General features: G+C 39.7%; 2 protein-coding genes across 3 annotated transcripts in view; one reads left to right on the top strand and one right to left on the bottom strand.

Moving 5' to 3' along the window:
• The window catches only part of cep89 (centrosomal protein 89), a 73,508-nt gene that overhangs the window by 33,344 nt on the left and 19,911 nt on the right, over positions 1-20,253 (top strand). The window contains exon 17 of the mRNA XM_038700761.1: positions 19,141-19,289. Coding sequence (XP_038556689.1) covers positions 19,141-19,289 — 149 coding nt within the window. The remainder of the gene's footprint in view (positions 1-19,140; positions 19,290-20,253) is intronic.
• On the bottom strand, positions 966-19,147 carry zgc:165481 (uncharacterized protein LOC100073327 homolog). Of its 2 annotated transcripts, XM_038700765.1 has the most exons (3): positions 18,980-19,147; positions 18,563-18,573; positions 966-3,852 (listed from the first exon to the last, which is right to left on the bottom strand). In XM_038700765.1, the coding sequence occupies exons 1-3, from the start codon at positions 19,041-19,043 to the stop codon at positions 3,118-3,120; spliced, it is 810 nt and encodes a 269-aa protein (XP_038556693.1). In that variant the 5' UTR covers positions 19,044-19,147; the 3' UTR covers positions 966-3,117. The 2 variants fall into 2 exon arrangements, with proteins under 2 accessions (XP_038556693.1, XP_038556692.1); XM_038700764.1 differs by lacking the exon at positions 18,563-18,573 and having other exon boundaries at positions 969-3,852.

The following is a 20,253-nucleotide window of genomic DNA, read 5'->3' as shown; positions in this document are numbered from 1 at the left end:
GATTTGCATGACCCATGCTTCTTGACGTCAATGTAAGATGATTATTTTTCTAATTCAGAATGATCCTCCGCTCTTAGTTTGCATTTTTTTCCCAAGAACCTTTACCAGTGATCAACCATAACCATAGGATCATATGAATATTTGTTTCTTCCGTTGTCACAGTGTTGGGACCACTGACCCTAAACAGTTTTTAAAGAGAGCAATGAAAACTGATGACAGTGTTCTCTCATATTCAGGGTTGTCTTATATTTTGGTTCAGGATGGTAATTCTGTTTTCAGATGTAGGGTAGGAGATGTTTTTTTTAATGTGACCTGCCACTCAGTTCAGAAAGATGAAAGGCAGGGTCCTTTTAGATGTCAGTACAACCAGCAGGACAAACGCTCAGCTGACAAGCACTCTGTCCAACAGCTCTGCCAACTCAGGCAGAAAATAAAATCTCTTTCTACAGTCTGACCTACTCCCGTCAGTCATCTATCATTTCTTTGTTTGTTTTTTCTGTTGCTTTTTCTGTTTGTCTTCAGCTGGTTGGACTGTATAAACCAGTCTCAGCACTTTATTGCTTTATGAGTGTGTCTTTGACCATCATAGTACTTTTAAAAAATAAGAGGGAGTTAGAAATACTATCAATTTAAGTTAGTTTCACTAGTTATCACTATTTTATTGACACCTGAAAGTAATTGTGTGCAGTCAGACCTCTCATCAAGCTTGCAAATGTTTGGAGAAAAACTTTCAACAACAAAATCCTGTCTGTTTGAGTTTGACGAGACAGACTATGGAAGACTAACCTATAACAAGAGGTATGTTGCCATTCAAAAAGTGGACTGAATCAGCAGACAGCAGACATAAAAATAAGCAAACAAGCAATGTGTAGAAAATTCTCCATTTATTTCATTGTCTAATTGCTTCTGTAATCAGTAGTGTGGCACTAAGCTGAGAGCTGCAGTCAGTAAATCATAGACAGAGGGAAAGATAGAAGGAGTGGGCAGAGGCAGGTAGAGAAAAAGTGGGAGGAAGAAGTTTGCAAAGGAAAGGTAAGAAAGGAATATATAGAACCCCAACTCCAGAGAATGGACGGGATTTATTGGAGAGGGGTTTGGCACAAGATGAATATTAAAAAAAACAAATCATTACCTGAAGTTTATCATTGAATATATCTCACAGTTATCAGCCCAGCGCCCTCAGTTATCAACATTGTGCAGAAAAGGTTCTAAATTGACTCCTAAGAGTAAAATTGCACATGTATGCTTTTGAGCACAAGAAAGTTGTCGAAGGTGCATAATTATTACAAGCACCCTCAACAGTAATGTCCATTGATAAAACCCACCATGCATGTGAACACAAAGTTCCACCTACACAATGAAACACTCCTAAAAACAATTTATAGAAACCTCTTAAGTGCTGCTGGAAATGTCCTTCTGTGCTGGGTATCACTGCAACAGTTCAACAAGATGTCTCCAAAGACAAACTTCTGACACACTTTACGTTTTGGTCACAGAGCTATAGGGAAAACAATTTTTTTGGAAATCACAGGAGAAGCTTAAAGCTGAAGGAGACTCGATCATAAATTCCATTTTATTTTTTTATTTTTTTTGTCTACATACATGTGATGCACTGTGCAGAGCGTTTGAAATTGCATTTAAAAATCTGATAATTGTTGAAGCAACACCATTATTTATTGTGACATTTCTGCAGTATGTGCACCATGAAGGTAACAAAGAACTCCCATAGCCTTAAACTGTACCTTTTGAGCTAAATGAGCTGTTTACAACCAGTACCACAAAAAAACAACAGAGCAGCCTTGCCTCTTTCAACCCACCAAGAAACCTAAAGTTTGTTGCTAAACATCAAGAGTATCAAAAAACCTGAGATATGAGTCCGGTTTATGCCTCACATGCACCAAATCAATTCAACACAACAACCTGAATGGTGTGTGTCTGTATTACAAACAGAGAGAGAGAGAGGGAGAGAAGAAGAGGGGCACATTCAATAAGCGATATTAATAACCTCAACGTATTTGCCCAAAGCTACTGCTGTGACAGTAAAATAGGTAACAAATAAAATTGTTACGGCCAATTCACAGGTAATTTGTCCTGGCTGAAATGTGCATTGCATGCAAATGTCCTTTTTTTCTACCTTACTTGACATACTTAATTAGAACACTGCATTTTTATGGTGGAAAAATCCAGCCAAATGGACAGTCTTTTTCTGTTCCTTGCATTGTTGAACAATACTGTACACAGAAACTGGAATGTCAATATTGTAGCAAAGGCTAATGCATGACTTGTCAATCACATTCCCCCAGAAGAGCAGTGTTTCAACCAGGATATAAAGATGTTGCAACAGAATTATATTAATAGGTTTAACATCCTGATATCTTTCAACCCATAGATGTCATAGGTGGACCAATGCTTTTCTCACTTGATGGCAAGACCAGTACCACAATAGCATATATAATAAATTATGTTAAATATTAATTTAGACTATAGAAATACTGTGAGTTTTTCTTTACAGATTGCACATTCTATCCATTATATAAATAGCCTTGCCATTTGGTGTATGGCATTTCATTTGTATGCTCCTTTGTCACCTCAAAGTGCTGTGTTTATGCATGATTTAGAGCTATACCAAAATATACAGACATCCTAAAGGAATTGTAAACCCCACCTTTCACTTAAAACTGATTGCATGCATGATTTGGTACACAGTGTTGATAAATGAGGGCCCAGGACTCTATCAGTGCTGTTGTTATATAAGTCAAAGATTAATGGTCCGCCATCAAATGTTTTGTTAGACTATGTCATACTCGCACAACACAGAACTAATAAAGGTTACAGAAATACATTACAGAAATGTAGGTATAGGCGCTGCCCCAACTAACAGAGCTTGTAAGGGGCCCTGTTCCTGTTGGCCAAACTGGTTTCAGAGTTGCAGCAGTCTAGGCAAAAGCCTAGACCAACACTAAAGGTCCTTTTAGGTCATTTACTGGGCTTATAAAGCCTGTGTTGGATCATCTTCGCCATTGGGCCCCCTATCTATCCATAAAACACATCTAATACCTGCTTACTGGAGCTGACTTTATCCCATCCTAGGACCACCAGTTTTTGGGTAGCATCCTATCAGCCCCTGGAGGAGCAGTCACATATTCCCTGGCACAGACACTGGCAGAACCCGTAGACCAGGCAAACTGTCAGGCTTGATGGCACCAAGCTAACACATACAATGCCCAGTGTCACTCTCTGGATCACCAACAAGTAGATTCCTAGAGGCAGTGAGCCAAAGTATAAGAAACCCAGCAGCCAGACCAGAATGCGTGGGACATGATTACAGAACTTGGACATGGCATCCTGATCAGCCGGCCCATTGGAGCCCATCGATACTGAGTCAAGGCTCTGCTCAGCATAGATGTCAGAGCTGGCATTTCGGCTTGGGGAGTGCTGTGAGTCCCTCTGCACTTCCATTATAGTGATGACCAGGCAGTTGGAGGAGTCATGAGACGGGCTGGAGGAGGAGAAACTCTTAGGAGTCAGTACCACCTCGCCATTGTGGTCCGAGCTCCAGGATTTGTCCCGCATTGCCAAGTGGGACATTACATTAGCATCATCAGGCAGGGCTGACACCTCATACTCTGTGATCTCAGTTTGATGTCGGCAAAAGGGGCAGGAGATGAAGCCTGCCCCATCAGTAATGTCCAGGATCTTAATGAGGCAGCGGGCGCAGACCCGGTGCAGGCAGTCCAGGATCTTAGGTTTGCGGTTATGAGCATTGTAGCGTTGGTAGCAGATTTTACACTCTAATTCCTCTGGTGGAGGACAGTTCTTCTCCTCTGACTCAGCCTGAGGACAACTCATCTTCTGGGGAAGGAGAGAAAAATATAGAGACACATTAGAAAAGAGAGATAGAAGGATAATGGTATTTCTCTAGTCCAGCATTGCATGTGACTTTGACTAGAACGTTGGAAATCGCACCAGAACAAGCTAATGTTTCTGACTATTATTATCTGCTGTATTGCTGCCAGGGAAAGGTCAGAGCTCTGCCTTCTTTTCTGGCTGCTTCTATTCTGTGTACCTGCTGGTGATGAATGATTTATGGTTTGGGAGTTGGATCAGGGTGTCATCCCAGAGCCCTTTGTGGCAAAGCAAGAGCCAGAAATGCTATTGATATTTGGGGAGAGGTGGTAGGGACTGCTGCTCCTTCACAATTTTTTATTGATTCAGTAATTTCGTGTAGAATACAGTGTTGTTCCCGTTCTTAATTGAAATGAACAGCCACTGAATTGAAGCCTTTATATTGTTACTACCTATAGATCAATCTCAGTTCTTTGTTAAAAGTCAGTCACTATTGTGTTTATACTAACTAATGTCACTGACCAAATGAGTGTTTTGTTAGCATTAATCTGTACCTGCTGAATGAATTCAGGTCAAATGCAGGAAATGAAAATCATTATTACAAAACTGTTGGATGAAAAAAAAACATCATGAGTGAAAGAAATGCAATTTAAAAAAACCTCATTGGCCATTAAATGACTGTCACCCATGCCTTGGAGCTACTTAATGTACTGTATGTGTGAAGATATTTTCAAATACTTGAATGGTCTTTACTGTCAGTTACACAAGGGATTTTGAAGAATGGAAAGAAGTAACAGAAAGTACAATAGAAAATATAGACATGAGTTACATGCTTTAAACACAGCAGCACCAATCTGGGGTGAAGTTTTAGATTTGTTATTGACACTATGCCTTGTATCAATACTAACTGATGCTAGCAGCTTCAGTGTGATTGTACATAATTGCTGCCTGCTAAGTCCTAAAGGGCTGAGATAAGAAAACTCCAATGATCACTTTCCTCCATGGGGAAACAGCAAGAAACTGTCAGTCATTATTAATAAGGTCAAACTGCTGTAAGCATGTAGAAACCAAGCACAAATAGGAACAGGGTTTCAGAGACCCACCTCCTGTACTCCACCCCAAATCTTTTACTGTAGCAGATCACTGTCATCTGCAGGTACATAAAAGCTCTTTTAAGATTTCACATTCAAAATACTTTATTAATAGTAATTAATTATACTACTGCTATGAGTTAATGTATTAATGTAACTATTTAAACATTTTTAAACAGCTATTTGACATTGCTCTATTTCTTTTTTTGGTTTTGAAATGAGTTGTTCATTGAATTGCCTCTTTTGACTTTGTCAGTTATGTCTCCCAACAGCAATCAGCTTGGTTGTGATAACTGTTAACAGTTTATTTCTGTGTACTTTTAAGAGGTATCTCAGGCCAATGATGTGTGTGTATATATGTGTGTGTGTGTGTGTGTGTGTGTGTGTATATATATATATATATATATATATATATATATATATATATATATATATATATATATATATATATATATATATATATATATATATATATAAAACCTTTAACTCACTTTAATCATCTCATTAACTACGTTACAGTATGACTCCTTATAAAAGAACATTCCAGTCACTACTCTTGGAGTTGGAAAAATAATTATTTTGTCCATCAAGGATTATGTAGACTGTCTAGTATGTTAGTATGTGCATGTATCACAGTTTTGTATGCTAACATTGCTATTTATCATATAGTTGTATGCGTTTATAAAGCCCTATTCTATATGTAGATCCCTTGCTTATATTTATGAGCTATTAAAATTAAATGAGAAAGGACACTTTACAATGTCATGGATAGACTTGTTTTAAAATGTTACACTTGCTTCTACAGATTTAAGGAGAACAGCATTTATTTTTTATGCTCTCTTCAAATTGCCAGCAGCAGAAGATGAAATATGAATGCCAGTTTTATCCAGGTAGATAAATATTCAGAAGTTTCTTTTTTTAACCGACAAATTTTCTTATTGTGTCATTATGCCAGTGTATGACTGTGTGACCTCCACCATATGTTCGGCAATTGTGCCAAAAGAAATGGACAGAAAGGAGTTTAAAGATGGGTAAGCTATGCTGGAGAAATCCAATATCATGACAAATACCACGAGCGAACAATGACACAGCAAGTAATGTAACAGCAACGTTAGCTAAGTTGTAGGTTAGCAAACTGTCGCTACAGTTGCTGTTGCAAAGCTAAGATGCAGAGAGGATGAGACGGTCCCAGAACGAGCACACCAGCTCCAGATAGCGATACTCAAAACTCTCCTGCTACCATATCTAACATCACAACAACAGTATGTCTTGGAAAACTAGAGAGTAAGCTGAATGTTACCTGACACACAAATCCTGATATTTTTCAGCACACACACAGAAAGGACAGCTGGCGGACCCTGAGGAGATTTTTGCTGAATTTGACAAAAGACATGTATAATATTAGAATCTTAAACCCCATACCTTTTAATGAGCAGCTTCTGTGTCCGCCGCTGATTTAACAGACAGATCAGGAACCTATCCTAGACACCATGTCTAATAACACTTTAAGATGTTGCTCTTAAGTGCATTTCAAGCTATGCATGAGCAGATATATCCTTTTGGAGCTGTCCCCCTTTGTTCTGCTATGGGGGTTGCAACTGGGCAGCTTTTGCCTTGTATGCGAGAGTCTAGAGGCCTCCTTGATGGGCTTCTTGGTGTGGGAGAAACGCACCAAAATCGACCTGTGGTTCACATGGTTCACCGTTTTGTGCCTCAGCTATGCAGCTTACATGTCAGGTTGAAGTCAGATAACACAGCAGCTGTGACCTACCTGTAATATCATTGTATTAGATTTTTCAGTTTGTTCAGAAAAGCACTGAAGATTGTCCTAAAGAACAAACATCACCTACTGTGGTGTGTGCCTTTTGTTACTTCTTACTTTACCTCTATATTTTGTTATTAACTATATGTCAGTAAGATGGTATATACAGTAAAGAAAAGACACTCATTGATTCATTCATGACCATGAAATATAGATTGAATAGGTGGATGTTGCACTGGCAGCTACCCAGCAGGCCTCTCTGTGACTTGCTGACTGTTAAATATTTCAGCCACCAGTCTGTTACATTAAACAGCCTTCTGAAAGATGTCAGACAGATGTCAGAAAGAACCAGCTCCTGCTGCATCAATCCCAGGAACAGAATTGCCCAGTTTTCCCCTGAAGTCCTAGACAACTAAATGTTACAAAGAAAGGGCACTGCATTAAGGAACAAATCAGTACCTTTTTATGCAAAATACAACATGAAGGTGAAGGTTCATGTTGTTCTTAAAGCTATCCTTTATCATTTACATTGTAAACAAACATTCAACTTTTTACTCTTTTTAATGTTATGAAACGTTGTCAATATGGTATATCAGCTTATTTTCTTCTTATTTTCTTCTTTTTTCATTGCCAGCTTTAATGGCCCATTACATTTACCAGCTGTTAATATGCATTACTGCTCTGCAGTTGTGCATCCAATTCGGAGCTTCCAATAGATCCACACATGCAACAAACCTGTTTATAGAATTTGGCTAGAAGATCTCTAAAAAGTCACATTTTAATACAGTTAGAAAAGTTTGAGTTGAGTAATTACATTGCTGACTGTGCCATTGTGAGGTTCCTGGTTTGTGAGGGGGTACACTATGTGCAAAGCTATTCATCACCAAACCCTATTCCTATATGCAGTCCTTTGAGGACCAACCAGATGATCCAGAGCAGCATAGCTATGTTGTCATCTGGGACACCACAAGTTTCCACTGGGCTGCTCTGGTTCAACAACCTATGTTTTTCCATTCTTTATCTGCTGCCAGATTCTCCACTACACAACCTTGGAAAGCTTGGTGTTGGAAGATCAGAGCATTAGAGCATACCCATACTACTAGGAAGCCTGGTGTCATGAGCTGCTAAAGACTATTAAGATAGGCTTAGTCAATTGTCTTAATCTTGTGGCCAGATAGAGATGAAAGGCAGTATGTATTTACAGTACATGTAGAATGCAAACTGTATTTTCTGGTCACTGTGTATGGTTGGTTGGTTGGTTGAGAGGTACAAGAGGATATGGGTGGTAGATAAACGCTGGATGGAGGGAGAAATGACAGAAAGCTCATAAGGGGTGTGCCAGTGTGATACAGAGCAGCTATAGGTGTATTGCGGGTAGAGTCACAAGACAATAAATAATTGAGGGCAGTGATAACTAATGGATTGATAGTGTGGTTGAATATCAAACCAATCAGTCCTTGTCTCCACATGAAAAGTGTAGAAATGTACAGCTTCCTAGTGTAGCATTATGTATTTATGAATACGTGTTCTTTTTTATACAGTCTATTGTTCTGACTAACGTATCGGTTTATTGACTGGTGTACTGTCTGACAGGCAAGTTAACTGGTTGGTTGACTAAATTTTTCACAGGTTGACTGACTGATGAGTTGGTCTCCAAGGTAAATATGTTGAGTGTGAAAGGCATAAAATTGATTTCAAATTGGTTATGTAGCGCCATATGGAGGGGGAATAACACAGGTCAGGGGGTGGACCAAAGCTGACATTTCAAAAGGTCAAGCGCAAGTTACATAAACAAAAGCAAGCAAGACTGCACATGACCAAACCAAAAATGTAAGCCATGCGAAATACTGAGAAAAAGAAAAAAATTCAGAGGAGCAATAAAAACAAGAACAAAGTAAGTCTCAATCAAGTGAGCCTTTCTGCGATTGTGAGATGCCACTACAACATATTTCCTAGTAAAAATACTAGGAAATACCCGCCTCCTGACCTCATAAACATCCATGATTGGACCTCATAGACTCCCCACAGTCAATCAAGGCACTCATAGTGGATGTGATGTGCATACTTAAACTAAAGGCTGCTCTACATGCATACATGCCACCTTTAGATGGCTTTAGAATTCAATCCATTAAAAGTAAAGGCCTTAATACAGTCTAAAAGCAGGATAAATTATAGATACTTGTACTAGATACTGAAGGATACACCTCCCATGTCACTTACTGCATTATCTGTTGCACAGTTATTGAACAGGCAAAGTGTCTTTTACATACACATTACATATTGCAGGCTTTGCGTAGCCAAACAACGAGTCTGTAGCCCACAAATTTGTATTGGTGTGCAACTATTTATCAGTTGTGTCATTGCCATCGACATCCCATTCCCCTCATCTGTTGTGGTATTACTGCATAGTTGGCATAGTTGTTTCCTTATTAATTAAGATGCTAATTTCACCAATTACAACAAAACAGTCCTCCCAAGAACAATGACAGCATCATTCGTTTAAGCAACTGCCCCAAAACGATGTATGATTATGTTAATGTGACAAAGCCCACTAGTGGCCGTAGTAGCAAGTAGTAGGAAGGAGGTCAAGGTCGATGGATGGGTCAACAAAGCACCAGCTTTAACACCTGAGACCATTGTTAGTTTCCTGTTTCCATCTGACAGTCAATACTTTCTGGTAACCTTATTCTCTAACCAAGTGGGTTTTTTGCCTGAACCTAACCAACCCTTAACCATAGTATAAAACCAAGCTATTAGTCAACAGTCATTTGTAATAGAAGGCACTGACAAATTATGAAATGATGTCATTCTAAACGTTACTAAGTTACTAACAACGTATTTTGATGTTTAATTTGGAGCACTTGTTTGTTAGAACAGTAAGTACCTATTCCCCTGAATCCCTACTGGCTCCAGTCATGTTTTGTATCTGGCCATGAGCTCTCATAGGTGGTCGAACCAGAAGGAAATTTCTCCATGGGGAAAATCAATGAAGTATCACTTTAAATTATTCTATAAACCACTCCCAGTCACATGTCAGTATTTATAAAAGCGAAAAGGGCTTTGATCAACAGGTTTTGTTGTGTAACGGAAAATACTTTAATCACCAAGATAAAAGCAAAGTCTAAGCTGTGTTACCACAGCTACAGTAGTCTGTACAACACCAAGCTCCAGACACTCTGTTGCATCCACACCTTTACAGCCAGAATTACACAACAGTCAATATTCTGCATAGATCTTGGCAAGACGAACTAGATCAAACGCTGTGTTTACCTGCACTTATAGCATATGATATGGGGAAAATAGATTAATGCTCTCTTCTACAAAATACCGTTCACTTTTTGGGTAGTGCTTGGTAACCTGGTGGGTTTAGATTTACAGTCTGACTTTTTCCAGTTCCACTGACAAGGTTGTACTTTTTCCTTGCATGTGTCAAAAAATTGCCATCAAAGTGGACTTCTGGATTTCAAATTCCATTTACAACATAAGCTCAAATATATCAAGTGCATATGCGTTAGGTCTAAAGACTGACAAAAACATTTAAACTCTCCATGTGACTTACAACAAAACTGTGGAGGATCTACCTCCTACTACATTTTGACCGACAGACTTTACAGCAGGCGTGCCACAACACATGCTTCACAAAAAAGCCCCAAATGCACCCCGCTGTTCCTCAACTCTTAGATGGCTACACATTAGCGTGTGTTGGTGTGTGTCTGTGGCTTTCGATTTGTAAAATATCCCTTTGTATCTTGCAGACAAGATGGAACAAATCCTCCCTGTCCTTTATGTTTTCTGCTCCCCTGACTCTCTCCTTTTTGTTGATGATAGCTTTGACCTTTGCTGTCAGAATATCTGCTTAGTGATGCTTCTCTGAATTACGCCATTGATCCAGAGTATTATGTTTATGCTGCTGTTGGCAGATCTTTCATCCTTGTTTACAACAATTAGGTGTAAAAACAGAGCAGTTTTTTGGTAAACTTCCTTCATTTTTTAACAGTTGACCTGTTAAAATACATTAAATCAGCTGTCTAGAACTTTCTAGATGTATTTGAAGTAAGTATATGCATTTTCATATATATTTGATCGCACACACATTTAGTCATATAGATAACACTCCTACTTCAAATGTTTGACATTAAAGATAAAATAATCTAATAAATAATAGTCTCTAATGATAGATCTTTGACATTACAAGATTTGGAACATTACAATAGCACTACTGTATCTATCTACTGAGCTTTCCAATTAGGTAGGGTTAAGGCGAGCACTAACAGAACACAACCTGCTGCAACAATGGCCGAGGTGCTAAATGTTCAAATAAGTAAGGTTATTGACAGTAAAAGCATAATATGAAAATAAAGTTGAAGTAATGGTTATATTCTGTCAAGCGAGCTGAATAATGTTTTAATGGGACATTTAAAAATATAATCTGAGCAGTTGGCTCGTCAGTTTTTTGGCAGGCACAGTCAAATAAAGGTGTTTTTGTGTCAGGGTGTTTCTGCAGTGCCCCCATAGAGGTATCTGGTATGGGAATAGATTTATGGCGCAGGGTGCTTGAACACTTGCTTCAAAGCAAGGAGGTCCTGGGTTTTAACCTAACTGAGCTGTTGTGTGGTGTTTGCATTTTCTCCCTGTGCTAATGCAGGTTTACTTTACCCACATACCAAAAGAGTGCTCTTCATGTACTTTCAGGTATTGAGTTTTTATTGATGGTGCCTTGTTTTCCAGTGTAAAACATGGTGAGGGTAGCCCTGCTGCCACTGTAGGAGGCAGTGACAACGTTGCTGGCCTCATGTACTGTACTTCATGGGATATTTGCTACTACCGATTGAGTGGAAACCCGTTCCGCTTTACACCCATAGACTGTATATAAGAAGTGGACGTAGTCATCATGACATCACCAGTTGGTTTGTGGACTGCTGTTTTGTAGCCTTGAGTTTGGCCTATAGGGCGCTGCCATGTTTATTATTTGCAAACAGCGGCACCAGATGTGACCATATCCGGACGAGACGGTGGAGCTAACGGCCGTGTGTGGAGCTAGCTAGCTTGCTTAGCTAGGTGCATCTGTAATTCACCTTAACTGTCATTTTAACAGGGCTGACAACAGTGCCGTGGGTACGAGTCACTCTAGCCTTATTGGCAGGTCGCCATGGTAACGACTTGTCAATCACAAATAATCCAGACCTGAAGCATACTCGCTTTATGGTCTATTTTCCTCTAAATGGGACCATAATTTACTAAATGAACATCATGTTGTATTGAAGACATGAAACTACAGAGTGAGACAATAAACTCACTAGGAAAGTGTTTACTTAGGTAATAAATCTGGTGAGAAGTAGGGTCATTTTACCATTATTTCTAATGGAACCAGACTTCTTTTTGCAACCAGAAGAGTTGCCCCCTGCTGGCTGTTCCATAGAATGCAGGTTTAAGGGACTTCCGCAATGGATTGGCGGAAGCTTCTAGCTTGTTTACACCACAGTAACCACGACAGTATCCACATCAAGATTGCAGTGCTGTGCCCTTTTGCCTCCTAATCAAAATGTAGAACACATAAGAAGAACAACATATCTAGGAAGCAGAAATAGCAGTAATCGACCACAGTCTGTACGCACTATTAGGCTGCCAACAGCTCTGCAGAAATACACAGCGTAAATACCAAAGAGGTATAAAAAGTTTCTTCCATTACCTCTACAGTAAATTATATATATGAAAGAGAAGAGATAAACAACTAAATAAGAAAATAGCCCAGAGGGTAAACACTAAACTATCAGGCTCTATACAGCTATAACATGCTTCAAAACTGTAAGTCCCACTAAGACCAACAAACTACAAGGATCTGTCCTGCCAAACAATTGGCAAACTGTTAGTATGTAATAAATCAGGGCCATGCTAGCCATTTGCAATGCTTTACTATCTGACAAGATTTTTACAATAGGAATCCAAATCACATGTTGTAATGGGGCCAGGTATACTAGTGTTTTGTAGTTTGCTAATTCTTGAGCCTGACTGAAGAGAACATCCTATAGACAGTGACGTGTCAGTACGTGCCAGTTAACTTGTTTAAGACCAGAACTAATTGTGCCGTTGACTTTGATGCTGGCAGATGTTTGAGACACACCTGAGCAGGAGAGCTCAGAGTTAATCTGATGACTGTAAGATGTGTTGTCTTCCCAGTTCTCTACCAAGGTAGGTGCATGGTTGTGTGTGTTTGTGTGCTATTGGCCACTACACCCTTTTCTCTGAAGTTTTTCAAACGCAACAGACAAAGAGGCTTATTTATCTTACTTCTTTCATGACACCAAGCCCATAGTGTCATCCTTTGCAATTGCAGGCCAACCTCCAACAAACCTCCACACATGTGGACTCTTTGCACCACAAGAGCTTCTCGCCTCAGCAAAGGTCAGAGATTGTTAACTAGAAGGGCATGTCAGCAGAGTCTTGTGAGAGGTGGCAAAGTAGATCCTTTCTTTCTTCCATTGCCTTAGAAGGAAATTACATAGTTTCTAACCTTTACTGAGCCAAGAAAAGTTAGCTGACCTACAATAAATGCTCTATCTCAACCGCAACCTTGTTCCCAGTCATGAAGTTTTATATATTCACACCTTGGAGCCGCCCAGATAGCCACAAGATATTGCTGTTGACTACTAGGAGATGCCCAGTGTAAATTTAAATTTCTATCGTTCAATGGTTAGCCACTGGAAGCCAACAAGTACAACCACAGTGTTTTTCTGGAACTTCACTTCTTCTTGCTCCACTGCATGCCTGCAGCAGGCGAACCAGGTTTATCCATTCAATTCAACTTCCTGTATTGTCTTCTTTTGTTTCACTGTGCTCCCATCCAATGCATCCACTTGTCTCTTATTAGCTGTAATAAGATCAGGTGTGGAGGGTGGTCTCTCTGTCTTATGGAACTGCTTCAGTACCTCAACTGTGGTTTTTTTTTTTTTGCCAATGACAATGAGCAGGAAGCCAATTACAGCAGAACAGGTCAGTCTCTTTGCACATTCAATTTTGCTTTATAGTTGAGAGAATTGAGTTATTGCTGCAGAGAATTTAGACAACATATTGATTTGTGAATTAATGAATTGCATAAAGGGATATGATGTTTGTGAGGTTTTAATTAGAATAACGGCAGGTTGGCAGCCTTGAACACAAGCTCAAGATTTACTCTGCATTCAGTCAGCAGCAGTTGCTGGTTGCAGCACAAATTGTATTTCAGCATAAGGCAGTGACTGCTAGTCACTGCAACGTGCGGTATATCCAGCGCTCTCCCACAGCATCCATCTGTAGCCTCTAGGTTGCCCATGGGGAAAGTTAGTATTGTCAGGTGTGAGTCTGGACGCCAGGAAGCATTTTAACAGGAGGTCCTATCCTTATCTTAAAGAGTGAAAAGGTAGATGAATGTTAGCTTGGAATTTACAGAAACATGGCTGAGACTGATATCAAATCGAATCGCAGTCCCTGCTGAAAAAACCTTGTAGCCAACAGCAGAAGTGTTTGTATTGAGCAGTGTGTACTGTAAGTAATTTGTTGTTAGTGAAACTTGTGTGGAGAAACATGTGTTAAGAAGAAGTGTTAAAAAATAATGACATCTTTAATACATCAACAACAACCCCCCACTGGATTATAGTATAAAAATACTTGTTTGCATTTGTCTTGTTACTGTGTGGAGAAGGTCAGCCAGACTCTGGGCTACAGCTGGGGGTGGGGTGTATTGGTTTGGCATTGCTCAGCTTGTTGGGAGGGCTAAATGTCACTGCTTCAGCTGGGGTAATGCTGGCGCCCTACTGCCTCCCTGAGGGGTTGATCAGGCCAAGCTTGGGCGACATTTTACTTTCGAGATTATAGTTTTCCAACAGAGTGCCAAATCCATTCATTACTGAGCACAACTGGGAATTATCGTGCTGGCTGGGGAGAGAGCTAGGACCATATTCAAGGCTAAGGCATACTTGCCAACAATCCTGATTTTCCCAAGAGATGCATTGCCCTCTCCCGGTTTCTCCCAGGTCACAGTTCGACTGCACTGGGTTGCACCAGCTGTGTGGAAGTTCTCTCTTAAGTCAGGGCGTAAAGTCGACACTAGAGCTTTAGTAACTTCTAGGTAGTTTGTAACTAAATCAGCTACTAAAATTGGTCACACCACAATTACTTGAGTCATAACCTAACTAGTTTAGACGTAAAGTCGTAACTAAGGTAAGTGGCCAATCAACGATTAAAGAATTCCATCTCGAAGAGTTCCATCGTCATGGTTACCGTGTGCATTAGCTTTCTGGCTTGCATGAGCCCCTTTGCATCGTAGCCCATCATAGCAATTTAGATCGATGAAATATCATATCAATAAATTTGGTCTCTACTGGATTACTGTGGTGCAAAATGATAAGCAGTGAATAAAATAATTATGTTGAAGGGCAGAAAAACAGCTGTTTTACCATTAGTGACTATAATTATGTGTCCTTTTATGATTTAAACCTACCCTGAGGCATGTGTAACTAGTTAGTTTTTATGTAGAGATATATTGTAATTTATCTCCGTAGTGCAACCGCTTTTATTTTAGTAATTCATAAATCACAACTTAGGAATAATTTACGTTATAACTATCCCACGTTTGAATTTACTCACAGCTAGTGCAACAGGCTGCTGTATTTCTCCTGAGTTATGACAAATGTTCACAACGTTTTGTCCTTTTTATCACCAAAACCTGTTTCTGGCTCTGTACGGCTCATATAAGCCATTAAACTCTCTTTCTATTTCTGTTTCCATCCGGACAATAATACAGCTACACCAGAAGTCGTTTCCTAGCATGCACAGTACCTGCCCAGCATTTGATGGCACTAGATTCAGATTCAGATAAATATTTGGAATCCACTTCACAGTAGGGCCTTGCTGGCGCCCTACTAAGACAAGGTTGGCACCCTGCTGTCCCTGAGCTCTCAAACTTTTGTTGAGTGCATCTTGCAAACTACAAACTACACCCAGTTTTGGACCACTCCTGGTAGTCCAAAATAACAAGTTATTATCAAATGATAAAGACATATTTGTATTTAAAGTTATATCGGTCAATATATTGATTATTTTGGTCACCTTAAAACATATTGGCATTGTTGTCAGTACATCGTAGGTTGGTGGTTTGAACAGAAATCAGAATCAAATCTTTGGCCATAAAGTAGGTCAAGGGGAAATAGCTCATGATTGTTGCTTCCCTTTAAGTACATCAAACGTTAAGAGCTTGGTGGCTGATGACATAATCCTGTCACCCAATAACCACCAAGATGTTCTCCTGCAGAGAGACCATCACTGTTAGCCGAGAGGTGTGTGTCACGTCTGCAGGGTCCTGGGATAAGTGGGCTAGCTTATATTTCCTGTGTAAAACTTAAGATAGGTGTGCTGCACGTATGTGATATCGATGTACTTAGTTTTATCTAGAGGTAGAGTATTTGTGCCATTCTTACATTGTCTGTCTCTCCATATGCACACCCACACACCAGTCTGCACTCCATAGTGTTTAGTAAGGTGTCAGTAAATAAAAGCCATGTCAGATATGTCATCAGTCACACGATTAATTACTTGCAGCACTGTTGACTGTTTAACTCACAGTTATTGCGTACTGTCTGCCTTGCTGAAACACTGCTTGTAATTTGTGACCTCTACCTCTACACATAGCTTTGTGGAAACAGAGCAAAAAGTCTGTTTAACAAAAACATTTAAAATACCAGTATCAATAAAACAAGAGATGATATCAGGTATAAACCAAAATCTAAACATTATCAAAATGTGCCACGTGTGGTGTAACTATCATTGTGACAGAATTAATTATATCATATAGAGACAATCTTAAGAAATTTGGTCTACGTTCAAGGCAAAGTGTCATATAGAACAAGCCGCATATCTTGGTCATCCTATGTCTGTAACGGATGATTTGATGGATGAGATAGGTATGTAATGACAATATTGTAAATTATATGCAAAGGACAATAGCCTGTACGCATATTTCACATACGCTTCGATGTCAAGGCCTGACTGTTCAGCTCTTACTGGACGTTCCTGTGTCTTGCTCACATAAGGTACAGGTATGAAAAGTGCTCAGAGTCTTAAATTGCCAATCATTGGTCAGAAAAGAATACCAATAAGCTCCTGGGCATATGGTACTGCTAACAGAATTTCACATCATTCATGCGTCCATTTAACAGTAGGCATTTTAAATTTCCTTGCTGCTGAACAACCCTTTCCCTTGTGTGTCTAACTGTCCGCGAATGATTACGTGCTCAAAAGTGCCATGTTACTATGTGTTCTGTTTAGACTCTGTTGTCTGTAATTATGTCTGGACAGATTAAAACGCAACCTACGCTGATGTAGCAAGTTGTTTATTCATCATGAAAATGGGTAATTGATCGCAATGATGTTGATTTAATGCTTTATGGATGATGGTCTGATTTTCTTCTGTATGGACTAGATTTTCCTTTCCCCTTTTTCATTTCTGTGGATTGTTGGTCTGGAAATAAAGTGAATTTATTGAGAAAGAGGTGCTCTGCCATCTGTGCAACAGTTTCTAGCCATGTGGAAGAAATGGTAACATTAAGGTATGAAAATAGAAAGACTGCACAACATGTCAAACTTACCTCCTCATCAAATCGCTTCTTGAAAATGTCATATAGTGGTGGCTGAAACACCCCTTTCGGTTTCCAGGCACAAACAAATTGGTCTACTATTTGCCTGAGTTTACATAGGTTATAAATATTAATACAAAAACACACACACACATTATAGGTTATTGTTTTCTTTTGATTTCACTTTCATTTTTTCACAGAGGGGCAGTACATACAAACAAATACATTAAGGCATTGTTCTTATTCATTACATAGTTAATTCATAAACTACTTGTTAAAATGTTTCTTTAGATTTATTATTGACTTTGCCATTCTCTGAAAATCTTTGTACATAACCTGTTCATCTTAAAATGTAATGATAGTCACGTCCTTATCCATCAAGTCCTTTTTATCCAGCCCAAAAATAATTTTTCCATGCTCTCAGCTCTGAAGTCTGTCTCGGGCAAATCAGTTCTTCTTTTTCCTGTTTTTCATCAGGTGGCCTCTTTTGAGAGCAAGCTCTCTTTCTAAAGCGAAGGCCAAACATTTATACCGTAAAATAAAAATAGAAAGTTGAAACTGTTTCGATTTTACATTTTCAGCCACCTGACGCCCTATTGTATGTGATCCCTCTGCTCTCCCTCTTAGCTTGGCTCAGTTATTACAATGGCCAATTTTTCCACGTTTTTTTTTGTTGTTGGGAGAAACATGAATCCCCCTATTGCTTTTAATTGTAATTGGTTGGCTGGGGGGAAAAAAAATTTGACATCTGTCTGGCACTTTTCTGAAAAGGGCTTTATAAAGAAAAGCCGAATTGTAAGTGCTTTGTGGTTGCTTGCTGTTGCTTTCTGTATACAGTAGGTAGGAACAGTTGGGGGTGAAATATGCTTTGTGCGAACATGTTTGAATGATTACACCTCACCAGTCACTCACTCTGATCGGCCATGGTAATTACTAGATTTTAAAGAAGGGCTAGGATATCTCCAGAAGTACAGCCTTACAGAAGCATCAGTATCAAATCCATCTGCTTAACTGCTCCTGTACAGAATCCTAATCAAATCCAGACGAGCCAGCTACTTGATAATTCAAGATTGTTTAGAGTGAAAGGATCAAATCAACTTGTTAGTTTAACCTTTTATCGAGTGATAAACTCACACACACACGCACACACCTAAAAAACTGATAGAAGGCATGCACACACTATCTGTCCTTATACAGACCTTGTTATTCTCATCACAAAATTTTCTGCAGCTGCAGGGCTCTGAGCAGCAACACACAGAATCTACCTCTCTGTTTCCTTTTGTGCATCTTAATTTTCCTCTTTCTCTCTTACAATGTCTTCTTTCATTGATTCTTTCTTTATTTAACTGGCCCTCCTTTAGCTTTATTGTTGTGACTTTCATTCTGCATCAGCTGAGGTAAACTAGTCCACATAAGCATGTATTCCACTTGTATGAGTGTGTGTGTGTGTGTGTGTGTGTGTGTGTGTGTGCTGCACTACCTGCAGTAGTTCTGAACTGTCCGCAGCTCAGCAGCTGCTGATCTGCTGATACAACAACTTAAATATAAACCTATTACAGAACTGTTATTTGCTGGACACACACACAAGTACACACCCTCCAAATAACCACAAATGCAGTTGAAGTACAGATGCTCTCAGACCAGCAGGTTTGTGTGTGTGTGTGATTCCTCACCTTGTCCCAGTGTGTTTGACTCCCCCTCCTCCACTCCAGTTGTCTCTGCTGCACTGTCCTTCATGTAAATCCACCTCTTTCATAGCAACACTCCACATCTCATTCCTCTGTGTGTGTGTGTGTGTGTGTGTGTGTGTGTGTGTGTGTGTGTGTGCGCGCAGGTGTACCGGAGGCAGGCGGCAACCAGACTGGCAGTGTTGGAGGAGGCAGCGAAAGGGAGGACAGCTTCTTATCAGAGGGAGATCCTTCACCTGCAGAGGCTGCTAAGAGAAAGACAGGAGGCTGAGGAGAGACTACTGCAGTCCAAACGGTAGGAGGGGAGCGAGGAGGAGAGAGAGAGAGAGAGGGAGGAGAGAGTAGAGGAGAAACGGCAGAAGGCAGGAAGCCAAAAAAAGGGAGGAGGACAGGGAGAGAATGTGTGAATGAAAGGAGGAGGAGAGTGTGTGTGTGTGTGTGTGTGTGTGTGTGTGGCGGGGGGGGGGGGTAAGTAGTAAGGAATGATTGACAATAAAGATAGAGATGTCTAGACAAACAGATTGGATTTGAAAGTCTTTTTCTTACACCGTTTCCTTCAAAAAGAATGAGTCGGGTTTTAACAAGAATGGCAACTGATACATCTGCAGGCCAATTACTGTCTGATTTTAGCTCATCATCATGTATTTATAAATAACAAGGAACTGCAGTACAGAAATACCAAAGATTTGATAAGAGTGTCGCAGTTACATAGTTTGTCCACCAGACAGCACTGACAGGTTTATTTTTCAACTGTAAAAGGCCTTCCTCAGTACATACCTCTGTCACAGCTCTTTACTAACCAAATTTTAAAGCTGCTATAACAAATATTAGCAATGCATCAAATAGCTATGTGCATGTGACAGTGGTCTTTAATAGTGACAAACAAAAGTGACACAAAGATGATTATCACCTAACTGCAGTTCCCTTCAGCTCTACGGAGCGTTTTTGCATCTTTTAACGTATTGTTTTGGTTTTATGGCCCACAACCTTACTGTTTAGATTCACTCGCTCCACCCTCATCAGCCTTGTGTCCACCTGCAGCAGGCAGCTGTTTTTAATTTTTGATTACTTCAGCTGTATAAACCAAAGTAAACATTTAGCAGTGATTTAATTGTAATGAAGGTATCAAAATGATGCCAAAATGACTACAGCATGATGCCAATTTGTTAAACAAATAAATTCATGCTTTGTCAGGTCACCCAGCAAGACAGCAGGACTACAACTTTTAAATTGTTTGTTTTCTAAATGGAGTTTGCATC

Source organism: Micropterus salmoides, unplaced genomic scaffold, assembly GCF_014851395.1.
Source record: "Micropterus salmoides isolate LMB-PRFRI ecotype aquatic unplaced genomic scaffold, ASM1485139v1 Ms_hic_scaffold_6, whole genome shotgun sequence".
Classification (NCBI taxonomy): Eukaryota; Metazoa; Chordata; class Actinopteri; order Centrarchiformes; family Centrarchidae; genus Micropterus; species Micropterus salmoides.
The sequence above is the reverse complement of the archived record's forward strand: the minus strand, read 5'-3'. Positions and strand labels throughout refer to the sequence as shown.